The 17,425-nt window shown below is 41.2% G+C and overlaps 1 protein-coding gene across 5 annotated transcripts in view; it reads right to left on the reverse strand.

Annotated features, from left to right (window-relative positions):
• LOC126259326 (condensin-2 complex subunit G2-like) overlaps window positions 1-17,425 on the reverse strand; it is a 306,542-nt gene that overhangs the window by 277,642 nt on the left and 11,475 nt on the right. For all 5 annotated transcript variants that reach the window (XM_049956017.1, XM_049956015.1, XM_049956013.1 and 2 more), the window contains exon 3: window positions 10,822-10,947. In XM_049956017.1, the coding sequence (XP_049811974.1) occupies window positions 10,822-10,947 (126 nt within the window). The remainder of the gene's footprint in view (window positions 1-10,821; window positions 10,948-17,425) is intronic.

The following is a 17,425-nucleotide window of genomic DNA, read 5'->3' on the forward strand; positions in this document are numbered from 1 at the left end:
GATTTTCAATATAATTATTATTAGCATTATGACATCTGAATCAGAAATATGGACAGTTACATCCCAACTCATGAAAAGTTTGATGTAAACTGAGATGAACTTTTGGAGATAGTCAGCAGGGGTATCGAGGTGGGAAAGGGTCAGAAACGAATCCATCAGTACAAAAACCAGATGTCACATTTTCGATTACTGATTGTGTGGAAGAAAAACTTAGGGTTACTGGATGGTGTGCAGTGGGTCACCAGTTCAGACACGACCAGCAGCAATTATTTATTATATAGTATTTGTCATTTCTGAAAGGTCTTGAAATATCTTATGTTTGTAATGTTTCACATCCTGGAATACTCAATGTTTGTATAAATACCACCATTCTGGAATATTCAGTGACTGTGTAAACAGATGCACCCTCCGCCTAGGAGGACAGTTCTGTTCTGGCTGTATGTTGCTGTAAGAAATATGGCACGTTAAGTTGCAGGCAGGAACAAACTAAAGACACTCACACATTAGCTGTCAGCCACAGCCTTCGTCAGAAAGGGAAACACACACGTATTAATGCATGCAAGCAAGCACAGCTCATGCACACACGACTGCCTTCAGCATCTCTGGTCCAAACTTGCTGGAGATGACTGTTAAGTGTGCATGAGGTGTGCTTGCTTGTGTGAATGAATGTGTGTGTGTTTCCTTCTCTGATGAAGGCGTGTCTTTTTGTTGTTCCTGTCTGCAGCTTTATGTGTCATCTTTACAATAAGCAGTAGTCTTTCTTTCCCTTGTACTCCTGATATTCCAACCTGGAGTTTCCATTGTTTGTTAGAAATAAACTTGCTTTCAGTTCTAAGTATTGTATTTCAATTGTGACCCTGCTTTGGATTTGAACTTCAATGTGGTTACAATGTGACACTGTTTTGTGGAGACACCAGGAACTTCAAAACATCTTCATCACTGTGACTCCAATTAGGCAATATAAAAGCCATTGCCTGCATGGAGAGGATCAAGAATACAAGCTATTCATCACTCCTAAGGTCTGTATATTTAGGAGAAAAACAGATTCCAGCACAACAGTTATGCCAGATACACACCGTTATCCATCAATGGAGATAACAGGCCAGGACTCAATGAAATGGATGAAAGGATTCGACTGAGTTGCTAAATACAACAGCTGGGATGAGATAACGTGTTTGGAAAATGTATACTTTTACTTTGACAGCGCAGCCCAGCAGTAGTTTGAGAACAACAAAGAGAAGCTCAGCAGCTGGGACAAATTCCATACCGAGCCAAAGAAAACATTTGGTCACAATCAGAAGCAAATCCGCTTGGCAGGGGAACAACTGAATAACAGGGGCAAATGTCATGAGGAAATGACACAGTCATATGTAGACAATGTTTCAGCCCTATGCCACATCGTAAATCAGAATACAAATGAAACCGACAAAATCCCACACTTATGAAAAGAGACACAGAAGACATGTACCAAACTCTTCTGGTAAAGGACGTCACAACAACAGAGGAATCAATCAAGTGCTGCCAGTGAATCAAGGAAATGCAACAGATAAGAGTCAGATGAAAAAGGTATGACCAACTGCCGAATGTGATTCCTATGGCAGTTACTGATGACCATGATGACCTCACCTCTCTCATACTTCAGATAGTAATAAAAGTGATGCAGCTGTGTATGGCAAACAGAAACGTCAGACCAAATACACAAAAGATGGCAGCCTTGAATGTTAACCCAATGTGTCAGGAGATAATAGATAATGATGAAGAATAGATGTATCGATCTTTAGCACCAATCACTGCCACCAGCCAAATGCACCATGAGGGATGGACTAGGCCAACCTGGACTCATGCCGCAACTATCAAAAAACAACTCAGCATCCGAGCAATGCAGATACGACCAACCTGCCTAGGTGCTAGTCAACTCTTGAGACTTCCTTTTCTGTGATGTCAGATACTTCTCATAAACAGATATGATATGAAACTGATTCTACTTAAAGTCTCCAGGAGAAATATGTCTAGCCAACGTAAACATGTGCTGCAAGAACAACTATCAGTAACATAACGCGGCCTTTCGAATTTGTCATTTTAATTTAATGTAGTCATAATATTATCAGATGGGACTTCTTGCACACATCACAAGCAGTCATAGGAAGTGGAAGACCAAAATTCTAGACTGATGAAGCTATTCCAACAAGCACACACAACAAATATCTCCATAGACACAGCCAAACTAGTTTAGGAAGGGCAGCTTAGTGTAATCAAAAAAGAATCATCCTCCACTACCACTACAGACAATGCAGGGGAGGAAGCTATTATTGAAATGACAATAGGATCTGGCCTGACCAAGGAACAATATCGGTGAGTGAGAGACATTCTGTGTCAATTCTCAGATGCTTTCAAAACCACAGTGGAGAAAGGACATACTAACTAGCCTGTAGTAAAACACTATATCAAAATTGGGGATCATACATCCATTAGCCAATACTCAAAAAGCTACTCGCCAGTTGAACTACATGGATAAACCAAAAGGAGGTAGAAAAGATTCTGTTGAATCTTCAGGAGGTCCTTAAGACCTCTCTGTAACCCTTGTGGCGGAGGACGGCACATGACGTTCCCGTGTCGACTACTGACAACTGAACAAAATCACAAAGAAAGATGTCTATCTATTGCAACAGATTGATAATACCCTAGACTGCTTGAAATAAGCAGAGTACTTCTCAATTATGCACATGCATACAGGATGACAAGCATGACAATAACAAGACTGCCTTCATAGCTCCTGATGGTCTCTATGAGTTTAAGGTTATGCTGTTTAGACTGTGTACTGCTCCAGCTACCTTCGAATGTATGATGGAAAACCTGCTTCCACAACTTAAATGGATTACATGTCTTTGCTATTCAATGACATTGTCATTTTTTCAAAGACTTTTGCAAAACATTTAAGCCACCCCATATTCTTTGCAGGAACTACTGCAAGGAGAACCCAAATTTTCCTGGAACAGGGCACAAGAAAAGATCTTTTCTTGCCCTTAAGCAGATGCTAATATCTTCTCCAGTTCTAGGATAATATGACGAGAATGTTGAGACAGAACTTCACACCGGCACTAGCGATTTTGGAATAGGGGCAGTTCTAATAAAAACTCAGGAAAGCGCTAAAAAGTTGATAGTTTATGCTTCCAGAGTACTCTCCAAGTCCCAGATGAACTACTCTACAACTGAGAAAGAGTGTCTTGGAGTTGTTTGGACCATCAACAAGTTCCAGGTGTATTTATTAAGCAAACCATTCATCACTGAGACAGGGCACCATTTTCTATGCTGGCTGACTAATCTGAAGGATTCATCAAGCCAACTGGCGGAACAGGCACTGAAGCTTCAAGAGTACAATGTCACAGTGGACCCCGACTACTGGTCAAAGAAGAACGAGGAAGAACCAACAAAAGGAGAATTCCAATAATAGACAGAGCATTTTATAAGATAAACTGTGATCCAATGAGACAGAAATGGTTGCTCATCATCCCACCTCATCTACTGTCAGCTACTCTGAAATGTTTCCACATCACTCCAGCATCTGGTTGCCTCAGATTCATGAAGACTCTAGACATATCAAATGCAGGTACCCCCAGCCAGAACTCTTTCTAGTTCATTACACACTATATGAGGCACTCATATACAACGCAACAAAGCAAGACACTACAGGCTTCACACCATTCTCCAAGGTTGCAAGCCCACAACATTAATGGATACACTGTTCCCATTTCAGCTGGATGATACTCAGAATGACTCTGTCCAACATCTCATCACCAGAATCAAAGAAGCAAGGCAGCTTGCTCACGTACAAATTTTGGACACCAAGGAGAAAGAATGAGAGTACTCCAATACCATGCACCGCCCAGTGAGATACAGCTCAGGAAACTTCCTATGGAGTTTTACACCTCTGCGGAAAGTACTTAAGTGCTACTTTGGGCCACGCCATATCCTTTGTCACTTGTCGCACATCACATACAAAATCATCATAACAAAAAATGGGCAGAGATGATGTTCATATCCTCCATAGAAGCCCTTCTACTGCCCAGAGGCACAGCTTGATGATGGAAAGTTCAAGAGAACTGGCAATCACAAAGCTTTGATGGGAAGAGCTTCCTTGAATGTTCATCACAGTGAAGAGGATGTAACAATACGACTAGAATGCAAGAATCCACTGGTGCGACCACACACAAGCCTACAGACAAAATCTATATCCAGGGTGCTGTAGCTTGCTTCAATGAGAACTGAAACAGCAAGTCACTGTTTATCTGGGAAAAGGAGCAATGACAAGAGCTGTGGAGCAGGCAGTATGGTGTAATGGATAGTGTTGCTGGATGGTGTGCTGTGGATCACCAGTTCAAATGCAATCAAATCAATTATTTGTTATGTGATATTTATCATTTCTGTAAAGTTCTTGAAATACAGTATGTTTGTAATGATGGTATATTCTGGAATATTCAGTGTTTGTCTAAATAGATGTTTAAATAGCTGCACTCTCAATCTAGGAGGTCAGTTCTGTTTCGGGTATATGTTGGTGTTCGTAACAAACTTGCTTTCAGTGGTGTGTGTTGAATTTCTGTGATGACCCTCCTTTTGGATTCAGACTCGAGTGTGTTCATAACATGACAATATGGTATGGGCATACAAAACGGTACTCAGAGGCGAGAGAGAGAGAGAAACGCATCATGGAGTGGGAACAACCAGGAAGCAAAAAACAGGTAGACCACCAGCCACATGGATACAAAGTATTCAGGAGTTAGCTAGACAAAGAAATATTGAAATTAATTTATGGATAGGTAGGCACAAATGGAGAATTAAAATTAAATCTGATTATAATTTTGGGTTACTGGAAAATGTAAACACATTGTAAAAGTGAGGATGATTATGATGATGATGATGATGATGATGATAATAATGATAATGATAATAGACAAAAAATAGGAATAGATAATACAATTATTAAAGAAGAACTAAAAGAAAAATATAGACAAAGACTAACAAAAATACTGAAAACAGAATTGACAGCAAGAAACAAGACAAAAGCTATAAATACCTATGCTATACCAATATTGACCTACTCATTTGGAGTAGTGAAATGGAGTAACACAGACCCAGAAGCACTCGATACACTTATACATTCACAATGCCACAAATATAGAATACATCACATACATTCAGCAACAGAAAGAATCACATTAAGCAGAAAGGAAGGAGGAAGGGGATTTATCGACATAAAAAAACTACATTATGGACAGGTAGACAATTTAAGAAAATTCTTTATAGAACGAGCAGAAACTAGCAAAATACACAAAGCAATCACTCATATAAATACATCGGCTACACCATTGCAATTTCATAATCACTTCTACAACCCTTTGGATCACATAACATCAACAGATACGAAGAAAGTAAATTGGAAAAAGAAAACACTACATGGCAAGCACCCGTATCATCTAACACAGCCACTCATCGATCAAGAAGCATCCAACACATGGCTAAGAAAAGGCAATATATACACTGAGACGGAAGGATTCATGATTGCAATACAGAATCAAACAATAAACACCAGATATTACAGTAAGCATATTACTAAAGATCCCAATACCACAACAGATAAATGTAGACTTTGCAAACAACAAATAGAAACAGTAGATCACATCACAAGCGGATGTACAATACTAGCAAATACAGAATACCCCAGAAGACATGACAATGTAGCAAAAATAATACATCAACAACTTGCCATACAACATAAACTAATAAACAACACGTTCCCACATACAAGTATGCACCACAAAATGTACTGGAGAATGATGAATACAAATTATACTGGAACAGAACCATTATAACAGATAAAACAACACCGCATAACAAACCTGACATCATACTCACCAATAAAAAGAAGAAATTAACACAACTAATCGAAATATCCATACCCAATACAACAAATATACAGAAGAAAACAGGAGAAAAAATTGAAAAATACATCCAACTGGCTGAGGAAGTCAAAGACATGTGGCATCAGGATAAAGTTGACATCATCTACATCTACATCTACATTTATACTCCGCAAGCCACCCAACGGTGTGTGGCGGAGGGCACTTTACGTGCCACTGTCATTACCTCCCATTTCTGTTCCAGTCGCATATGGTTCGCAGGAAGAACGACTGTCTGAAAGCCTCCGTGCACGCTCGAATCTCTCTAATTTTACATTTGTGATCTCCTCGGGAGGTATAAGTAGGGGGAAGCAATATATTCGATACCTCATCCAGAAACGCACCCTCTTGAAACCTGGCGAGCACGCTACACCGCGATGCAGAGCGCCTCTCTTGCAGAGTCTGCCACTTGAGTTTGCTAAACATCTCCGTAACGCTATCACGGTGATGAAACGCGCCACTCTTCTTTGGATCTTTTCTATCTCCTCCGTCAACCCGATCTGGTACGGATCCCACACTGATGAGCAATATTCAAGTGTAGGCCGAACGAGCGTTTTGTAAGCCACCTCCTTTGTTGATGGACTTCATTTTCTAAGGACTCTCCCAATGAATCTCAACCTGGTACCCGCCTTACCAACAATTAATTTTATATGATCATTCCACTTCAAATCATTCCGCATGCATACTCCCAGATATTTTACAGAAGTAACTGCTACCAGTGTTTGTTCTGCTATCATATAATCATACAATAAAGGATCCTTCTTTCTATGTATTCGCAATACATCACATTTGTCTATGTTAAGGGTCAGTTGCCACTCCCTGCACCAAGTGCCTATCTGCTGCAGATCTTCCTGCATTTTGCTACAATTTTCTAATGCTGCAACTTCTCTGTATACTACAGCATCATCCGCGAAAAGCCGCATGGAACTTCTGACACTATCTACTAGGTCATTTATATATATTGTGAAAAGCAAAGGTCCCATAACACTCCCCTGTGGCACGCCAGAGGTTACTTCAACGTCTGTAGACGTCTCTCCATTGATAACAACATGCTGTGTTCTGTTTGCTAAAAACTCTTCAATCCAGCCACACAGCTGGTCTAATATTCTGTAGGCTCTTACTTTGTTTATCAGGCGACAGTGTGGAACTGCATTGAATGCCTTCTGGAAGTCAAAGAAAACAGCATCTACCTGGGAGCCTGTATCTTAATATTTTCTGGGTCTCATGAACAAATAAAGCGAGTTGGGTCTCACACGTTCGCTGTTTCCGGAATCTATGTTAATTCCTACAGAGCAGATTCTGGGTTTCCAAAAACGACATGATACTCGAGCAAAAAACATGTTCTAAAATTCTACAACAGATCGATGTCAGAGATATAGGTCTATAGTTTTGCGCATCTGCTCGACGACCCTTCTTGAAGACTGGGACTACCTGTGCTCTTTTCCAATCATTTGGGACCTTCCATTCCTCTAGAGAGTTGCGGTACACGGCTGTTAGAAGGGGGGCAAGTTCTTTCACGTACTCTGTGTAGAATCGAATTGGTATCCCGTCAGGTCCAGTGGACTTTCCTCTGTTGGGTGATTCCAGTTGCTTTTCTATTCCTTGGACACTTATTTCGATGTCAGCCATTTTTTCGTTTGTGCGAGGATTTAGAGAAGGAACTGCAGTGCGGTCTTCCTCTGTGAAACAGCTTTGGAAAAAGGTGTTTAGTATTTCAGCTTTACGCGTGTCATCCTCTGTTTCAATGCCATCATCATCCCGGAGTGTCTGGATATGCTGTTTTGAGCCACTTACTGATTTAACGTAAGACCAGAACTTCCTAGGATTTTCTGTCAAGTCGGCACATAGAATTTTACTTTCAAATTCACTGAACGCTTCACGCATAGCCCTCCTTACACTAACTTTGACATCGTTTAGCTTCTGTTTGTCTGAGAGGTTTTGGCTGCGTTTAAACTTGGAGTGAAGCCCTCTTTGCTTTCACAGTAGTTTCCTAACTTTGTTGTTGAACCACGGTGGGTTTTTTGCGCCCCTCACAGTTTTACTCGGCACGTACCTGTCCAAAATGCATTTTACGACTGCCTTGAACTTTTTCCATAAACACTCAACATTGTCAGTGTCAGAACAGAAATTTTCGTTTTGATCTGTTAGGTAGTCTGAAATCTGCCTTCTATTACTCTTGCTAAACAGATAAACCTTCCTCCCTTTTTTTATATTCCTATTAACTTCCATATTCCGGGATGCTGCAACGACCTTATGATCACTGATTCCCTGTTCTGCAATTACAGATTCGAAAAGTTCGGATCTGTTTATTATCAGTAGGTCCAAGATGTTATCTCCACGAGTAAGTTCTCTGTTTAATTGCTCGAGGTAATTTTCAGATAGTGCACTCAGTATAATGACACTCGATGCTCTGTCCCTACCACCCGTTCTAAACATCTGAGTGTCCCAGCCTATATCTGGTAAATTGAAATCTCCACCTAAGACTATAACATGCTGAGAAAATTTATGTGAAATGTATCCCAAATTTACTCTCAGTTGTTCTGCCACTAATGCTGCTGAGTCGGGAGGTCGGTAAAAGGAGCCAATTATTAACCTAGCTCGGTTGTCGAGTGTAACCTCCACCCATAATAATTCACAGGAACTATCCACTTCTACTTCACTACAGGATAAACTACTACTAACAGCGACAAACACGCCACCACCGGTTGCATGCAATCTATCCTTTCTAAACACCGTCTGTGACTTTGCGAAAATTTCGGCAGAATTTATCTCTGGCTTCAGCCAATTATACTATCAACTACAGGAGTCATACCACACAATATCCACCAGTACATCAACGCAATACAGCTACATCCAAAAGTATATATACAACTACAGAAATCTGTAATTATTGATACATGTTCAATTACCCGAAAGTTCCTAAATGCAATTTAACATATACCGTACAGTTAAAAGGAAGTCACGCTTGATCAAGGTCCGCATCACTTTCCATTTTTAACCAGACATAACGTCTGAGACAGGAAAGAATGATAATAATAATATACAGCATGACTGATTAAATTAGAGTTTGTTTTAAAATGTTCTAGAGCTAAAAGGTATGTAACTGTTTACAATAAGTATGAAAATTACACAGGGGAATAATATCAGGGGTACCACTTAGCCCAACAGCAAACTGAAGTTGGCTGCTCTGCTGTCTCTCCGGTGATGTCAGCGGACACTGACAAATGGCAGCCTATCAGCCACGAATGCCCTAACTGTTAAATTTCTGTCTACCTTCATAGGCCACAACAGGCAGCATGACTAACATGGTTACATCGGTCAACCATTGGCCTGCACTGGCAATCACCACACAGTTGGAGCAAACAGACCACTGTCAAGCTAGGAATACCACTGTCCTCTTGCATCAACTCCACATCTCATTATCAGATATCGGACTACGTATTTTTGTGCTAGAGTCTGGAGAGGATATTCAACACTGGTGAAAATTCTAAACTTGTACTGATCTAACCATTCATGACCCAGTTATTACTGATATTGCACAGACAACATGTGTGATATTTCAGTCTTGGTTATTTGTCAATAAATGCTGTGTGCTGTTGCACAAACTGAATCAAGGTTGTCACTTGTAATGGAACTTTGAGGTGATCTTCATACATGCCAGTTTTTAATACAGAATCTGTGAATGTTTTCATCATTCCTTGTGAGAGTTTTTAATTGTGGGTTCTTGATTACTCTGACCATCTTTTATAGATATCTGAAGTTGGAATCTTACAGTTCTGAAATTTATCAAATTATAGTTTGGACACTGAAATAAATAACATAGCTGAGAGAAAAATAGATCTGGTACAGTTAAAAAAAGTTAAAAGTGCGGTAAGAGAACCACACTGGGTGATTTCTATTTTGGTAGCTATTTCTATGGAGGAATGAAATTTCCAACAGTGATAAACAACAGACCTAAGGAACATTCCAGTTCTGTTTGGGTTACGCCCTTTTACTCACATCCAATAACCTGTAAAAAAAATCTGCAAACTGATTTAAACATCCAATGTACCACATCTATTATTATAAGAAACAAAGAACTCTTCTTTTAAATTGGCAAATATTGTAGTGAACATAACGAAACAAGTAAGGGGCCTACTTATTCAATTGTAATAAGTAAACAATACATAAAAATAAAGATAAAAGAATATTTCTACAGTGCATTTGTCTAATCCTTCAAGAGACACTGACAGAAAACTTACTCTATATCAAAACTCCTACTCAGTCACAAACTAGAGAGATTGTTACAAACTATGTCACTTATTTTGTAATACAAACTTTCTTCTAAGTTGTCTGTTTCATCACATTATGTTTACATTTACAGCATTTTCATTTGCTTTTCGTGCGTTCAAAGCTTCTCTGCTGCATTCAATTCCTCTCCGTTCATTTGGTTTCTCTACTAATTTTTCTGCTTATTACAAATTTCCCCTACTTCATTTGTTTAGAGAGCAAATACTGTATACTGTTTGGAAGATTGACAATATGAGACATTTCCTTTGCTTTTCCTCCAAGGCACAAGCTGTCTCAGTTAAATGTTATCATCCCAACCATTCTCAGTTTATTTAGTTCTCGTCCATTCTGTGCTACTTTAAATATTCAAGCTTCAGAAACATATCCTCACTTTTTACCCCCTTCACTCTTTTTGTATAAGCAACCATTTAATCTTAAAAAATTGGTGTTCACTTTCTTTGTTTAGTTTTTTAAATCATATTTGCCACATATTTTCTGTTTAAAATTATTGGATCAACACACGGTTTTTTAAACATGTCAAATGAGAACCATCAAAATCATGCAAAAGCATACCGCTTATCAGAACTTCAGTTCTTACCTGAGTACAAGCCTCCACTTCATCAGGAAATAAAATCTGCAGGTGAGCAACGGAATTGTCATGTAAACTTCTCCAAAACACATGTGATTCTTCCCGAGTAAGATTTGCAATCCCATCTTCTTTAAGCTGAATCAAAATTTAATACTTGGTATTTTACTTCTATCTAAAGAGATGTGAAATTAACTTAGTTTCATTACTTCTTCTACTGTCTAGTGAAGGCAACAGTTCTGTGACTAAACTCTTATTTAACATTCAAAGAGAATAAAATAAAATGTCACAAAAAGCTAATATTACAGGGATAACTAAAGCTTATTCATTAATAAAAAAATACCATCAGGCAATACAATTCATTTGATCAAAACTGACATTCAAATCTTTTTATCTGACAAGGAGAGAGGTTCCAAGATGGGATCAACTTATTTATGTGGCGGTATAGGTTAGGGTCCAAGTATCACTCTGCAACCATTCACCCTGTTGGGCCCTCATTTGGGAAAAAAAAAAAAGAAAAGAAAAAAAATTATGGAATTTCTTGTTTCAGCACAGCCTTAAACATACTACTTAATTTCCAAACAAGCACCGTAGTGTCACAGTTAAGTTATTTGGCTGGTATACTGAAGCCTGTGAGTTTGATTGTCATCAGGTGAAACAACTTATTTTAACTAAAGGACTGTGACTATTTCTTTTAAACAATTAATTGGTTTAAATAAAATTAGTTTTATTTTTAATCATTTGCCACATAATTTTAGTCATCATATTAGGTTTTTTTTATTTGCTCTCATTTTTCACTTCTTTTCATTCTCTTTTCATTTGTGATCTTAGTCCACATAATTTTAACTGAATAGTAGATGAGAGACAAAATAATCTATTTATAACACCTGTCTAGTGGTATCAAAAATTTATTTTTCAGAACAGGATGAAAAATGTTTTGGATGGTAATAGTCATACAAACATTTAAAACAAATGCTTCTGTCATTGTGGACAAAATAGTGCAGATAAAGATTTTCACAATGAAAGAAGGGATTATAAAGAAAATTAAATCAGGGTGAAATCAGTAACACAAATAATGACTAAAATAACTTGCACAGACAATTTATCCTCTCTTCCCGTTACCCACCAGGCCTCAACCTCCGCTAATTTCAAGTTGGCGTCGCTCATACCTCACCTGTCATTCAACAACATCTTTGCCTCTGTACTTCCGCCTCGGCTGACATCTCTGCCCAAACTCTTTGCCGTTACATACGTCTGCTTGTCTCTGTATACGTGCGGTGCGGATGGATGTGTGTGTGTGTGTGTGTGTGTGTGTGTGTGTGTGTGTGTGTGTGTGTGTGTGTGTGTACACACACACCTGTCCCTTTTTCCCCCCAAGGTACCGTATTTACTCGAATCTAAGCCGCACTCGAATCTAAGCCGCACCTGAAAAATGAGACTCGAAATAAAGGAAAAAATAATTTCCCGAATCTAAGCTGCAGCTGAAATTTGAGACTCGAAATTCAAGGGGAGAGAAAAATTTTAGGCCGCACCTCCAAATCGAAACAAAGTTGGTCCATTGTAATATGAGACAGAATTCAGGTCGAATGAATGACGATACAGCTACAGTAATTTGGTTCGAGCCGTAAGCTTAGCAGTTAAGCTTTACCAGGTAGCCATTGCTATGCGTCAGGCAGGTACCCTTCGTTTTTCACGTGCTTCGTCTGGTTTGAATTGATTGCTTATTTTTCTTTGATCTGATAATTGCCATTCTCTTTGTTATAGGTGTTTTCGTCACTCTAAGCTGAAAATGCATTACTGTACTGTGTCATGCATTGTTTGTCGCATTCCGATAATGAATGTTCACGACCTGTCGCCGCTCGCGGCATGGTTTGCTTTTGTGCGTGCTACCGCCGCTTACAATAAAAAAAAAAAAGAGAGAGAGTAATTGTCTCAGTAGCGAAACAATGGCAAGAGACTGCTATTTGTTGTTATTTACACTGCTGCTTTCTTTGATAATGATCAACAAGAACCAAATAATAAACTGCGTATGATAGAAGATGTTCTGAACGAGAGTTTATCGAAAATTTTTCTCCGTTTGAAAATCTTTGCAGACGCCTCTTTAGTACATCATTTTCTGCACAGAAATTAGAGTCGTCTTAGATTTAAAAATCTAGTCAATTGCCGTGCTTCATTTCTGACTGTATCACTATAAGGCATAAGAATAATACGAATATGAACATGACATATATGTATACTTCCGCGTTTGTGTTGTCTCACTCTAGTTTCGTAGTTTATTAGGCAGACAGGATTTAAATGAGATAGCAGCAAACACGAAAGAATACATGGCAAAATGTTTATATTCGTATTATTCTTATGGTGAAGAGAATACTGCATGTGATTCAGAATTCACAAAAGTTCCCATTAGCAACCATCTCTTCTCACAGGTAGAAAAAAAATCAGAACGTAGAATTGGCCATACTGATTAACATCGCAAACGGTCTTGCCAGTCGGATTTTCGTAATACATTGAAAAGCTGCTACATTCGAAGATGAACAATACGGAATTTGTATTTATTTCGTTGGATAATGTATGAAAATGCAGTTGTCGAAATTCGGGGCAGAGAAAAAAGCTCGTCTCCCACCTTTTTTTTTTTTTTAATTTATTTACTGACGCAGAGGTTTTGGCACCAGTATTTATCTTTGTGCCTGTAAAGCATGCCTGTGTAGCGCTACATATATTCGACGGCAGAAGTTAGTTGTGGCGGTACCTACCAACATATTTCAGAACTTCCGTTTACTTTGCACTCGATTCTAAGCCGCAGGCGGTTTTTTGGATTACAAAAACCGGAAAAAAAGTGTGGCTTAGATTCGAGTAAATACAGTAAGTCTTTCTGCTCCCGGGATTGGAATGACTCCTTACTCTCTCCCTCAAAACCCACATCCTTTCGTCTTACCCTCTCCTTCCCTCTTTCCTGATGAAGCAACCGTGGGTTGCGAAAGCTTGAATTTTGTGTGTGTGTTTGTTAGTGTCTCTATCAACATACCAGCACTTTCGTTTGGTAAGTTACATTATCTTTGTTTTTAGATATAAAATTACAAAAAGGAAGAAATGAACTCAAACTACAAGTTCAATTGAATAAAAAATAATGGTGGCAGTTGTTTCAAGAAAGATGTAAAGAAACTAAACCGGAACCTGCAACTGTGATAACCCACGGATATCACCTCAATCACGCCAGCACCTCATTGTCCATTAAAATTCAGCAGGACGTTAGTCACTGGCCTGTCACGTGTGTTCAATCAGGTGCAATGGCGCAGGGTGGCTAAGCTTGGCTGCAAGGTGGCAGAACTATTGGACAGCACTGATAACTGTGCATCAATAGTGGCACGGTGTTGTTCTATTTAATGCTGGAGCACAGTGGCTTTTGCCTCATTCCATAATTGTTTATACTCTTGTTTACCTCACTTCGCACGCATATCATTGTATGTAGACTGGTACTGATCCGACTACGTACCTATGAGGACCATGTATTGATCGCATTCACAGTACCAGTGATTGTAAGTTATTGGCATTCTTTAACATCTATGTTATTACACAAGTGGCAACAAGTAAGAATTATTTTTCAGTGTGCCACTGTCCTGTGGCAGCAGCAGTAACACATGGCCCTGATGGAGAGAGCATTGATGGGACTGGCAATGCGGCCTAAAAATTTGCCGGCCTACCCACCACCCTTCCCCATCTCTGACGAGGCTACCATAGACTGGGAATCGTATGAGAAGCACCCAGAGCAACACTTCACAGCCTGCACCGTAACGGACACTACTCCATGAAAGCTCTATTTCTGTCAGTACCATTTATTAGGGAAGTTAGCTCCCCTTAGGATTAGGTATCTTTATCATTCAATGACTTCAACTTATAACAAACATACTCGTGTGACTTTCACAAGAGTGGAGTAGAATCACTGCAAGAAGCAATGTCATCAATCATATCAAACTTGGGCAGCAGAACTGTAGAGGTTAAGTCTCAAGAGCAATTTCATTACTACTCAATCTAAGGAAGCCATGATTTAACACGCTATCATCAGGTCTTCCCCCCCCCCCCCCCCCAAAAAAAAAAAATAAGGTGGCTGCCAAAGGACTCTGCAGTTTGAAGATTCCGCCTTAGGAAGAGAAGTTCAAGCATTTGAAGCTTCTCATGCAGTTGGCCATCACTCTTATTCTTGGGCTGGCACAGCCACTCTGAACTCAGGCAGTAAGAGGCATATACATTCTAGTATACCTTTGGAAATAAGTGTTGTGATAGTGCAGCAATCCCGACCACCATGCTCCAAACAAACACGGCAACAGCAGAAAAATTTTCGCAAGCCCCTGCCCTACTTGTTTTGTACAACATAGTCGGCCGGCTTGTCTGTAACACATGGTATCGTGCCATTTATGTAATAATAAACGTCACTGCAACTGTGTGCAATAATCAATCGGCTTCCACTATGCCTCTCACATCTCAACCTACAGACATTAATGTTGACAGTAACACATGTGAAGCTATTGTATCTGCTTCTAACAAAATGTTGAGTGGGAGGAAGGGGAGAGATGCAGGGAAGGAGAAAGGCATAGGGAAGGAGAGATATGTGGGGAAGGAGTGGGTGGAGGAGAGGGTAGGGAGAGTGTGTAAGGATGGCAGAGAGAAGGAGACGGGGGGAGGGGCAAAGAAGATGAAGGGGAGAGGGTCACGCTCCGAAGGAGTGGAAATATTTTTGAAAGAAAGGGGAAAGAGGGAGTGAATTTTTGAAAGAAAAAGAGGGAGTGAATTTTTGAAAGAAGGGGGAAAGAGGGAGCAAATTTTAGAAAGTAGGGGGAAAGAGGGAGTAAGTTTTTGCACGAAGGGGGAAGGAGAGGGAGTGAATTTTTGAAGGAAGGGGGAAGAAGTGGGAGTGAATTTTAGAAAGAGGCGAAAGGAGTGAGAGTTAGGACTGGAAAGAGGGGGAAGAAGTGGGGTGAGGATAGGAATGGCGAATTGGGAGGATGGGGAAGAAGTGGAGTGAGGATTGGAAGGGGAGGGGGAAGGAGTCAGGGTGAAGATTGGGAGGGGAGGGGGAAGGAGTCACGGTGAGGACTGGAAGGGTAGAGGGGAGGAGTCAGGGTGAGGACTGGAAGGAGAGAGGAGAGTATGGGAAGGAGAGAGGGTGAGGAATGGAAGGAGAGGGGGAGCATATGGGAAGGAGAGATGGAAGGAGAGGGGGAGAGTATGGGAAGGAGAGAGGGTGAGCACTGGAAGAAGAGAGGGTGAAGATTGCAAGGAATGAGAAGGAATGGGAGTGAGGACTGAAAGGAGAAGGAGAGAGGATTGGAAGGAGAGGGACAGAGGATCGGAAGAAGGAGATAGAATGGGAAGGAGAAAGAGCACGGACTGGAAGGAGAAGGGGTGAGGATTGGGAGGAGTGGGGCAAGAAGGGAAGGTAAAGGGGAGAAGATTGGAAGGAGAGGGAGAGATTATGGGAAGGTGAAGGGGACAAGATTGAAAGGAGAGGGGGAGAGTATGGGAAGGTGAGGGGGTGAGAATGGGAAGGTGAGGGAGTGAGAATGGGAAGGTGAGGGAGTGAGAACGGGAAGGTGAGGGAGTGAGAACGGGAAGGTGAGGGGGTGGAGGTCTAAAGGGGATGGGGTTTGGACATGAAGGTGAGGGGGTTAGGATGGGAAGCGACAGGCTGAGTATGGGAAGGTGAGGGATTGTGAACTGGAATGAGAGGCGGAAGGATGAGAGGGTGAGGACTGGAAGGAGAGGGGAAAGGATCAGAGGGTGAAGGGGTGAATATTGGAAGAGACGGTGGAGAAAGACCAAAGGGAAAGGGACAAGGACTTAGGGGAGAGGGACAGAGGAGAGAGTAGAAGGACACTAAAGAGACAGGAGAAGGGCTAAGGGGAGATAAGAGAAAAATGAAGAAGAAGGGGAGAAGGACAAAAAAAAAAGATAGGGGACAAGGATGAAGGGTAGAGGAGAGAACGATGAAGGTGAGAGGAAAAAGAAAAAAGAGGGGGGAGAAGGACGAAGGGGTAGGGGGGAAGGATGAAGGGGTAGAGGGGGGAAGGATGAAGGGGTAGAGGGGGGAAGGACGAAGGGGTAGGGGGGAAGGATGAAGGGGTAGAGGGGGGAAGGATGAAGGGGTAGAGGGGGGAAGGATGAAGGGGTAGAGGGGGGAAGGATGAAGGGGTAGAGGGGGGAAGGACAAAGGGGGGAAGGATGAAGGGGTAGAGGGGGGAAGGATGAAGGGGTAGAGGGAGGGAGGATGAAGGGGTAGAGGGGGGAAGGATGAAGGGGTAGAGGGGGGAAGGACAAAGGGGGGAAGGATGAAGGGGTAGAGGGGGGAAGGATGAAGGGGTAGAGGGAGGGAGGATGAAGGGGTAGAGGGAGGGAGGATGAAGGGGTAGAGGGGGGAAGGATGAAGGGGTAGAGGGGGGAAGGATGAAGGGGTAGAGGGGGGAAGGATGAAGGGGAGAGGGGGAAGGATGAAGGGGAGAGGGGGGAAGGATGAAGGGGAGAGGGGGGAAGGATGAAGGGGAGAGGGGGGAAGGATGAAGGGGAGAGGGTGAAGGACGAAGGGGAGAGGGGAGAAGCAAGAGGGGAGAAGGGTAAGGGGAGA

This window comes from Schistocerca nitens, chromosome 5, assembly GCF_023898315.1.
Source record: "Schistocerca nitens isolate TAMUIC-IGC-003100 chromosome 5, iqSchNite1.1, whole genome shotgun sequence".
Lineage (NCBI taxonomy): Eukaryota > Metazoa > Arthropoda > Insecta > Orthoptera > Acrididae > Schistocerca > Schistocerca nitens.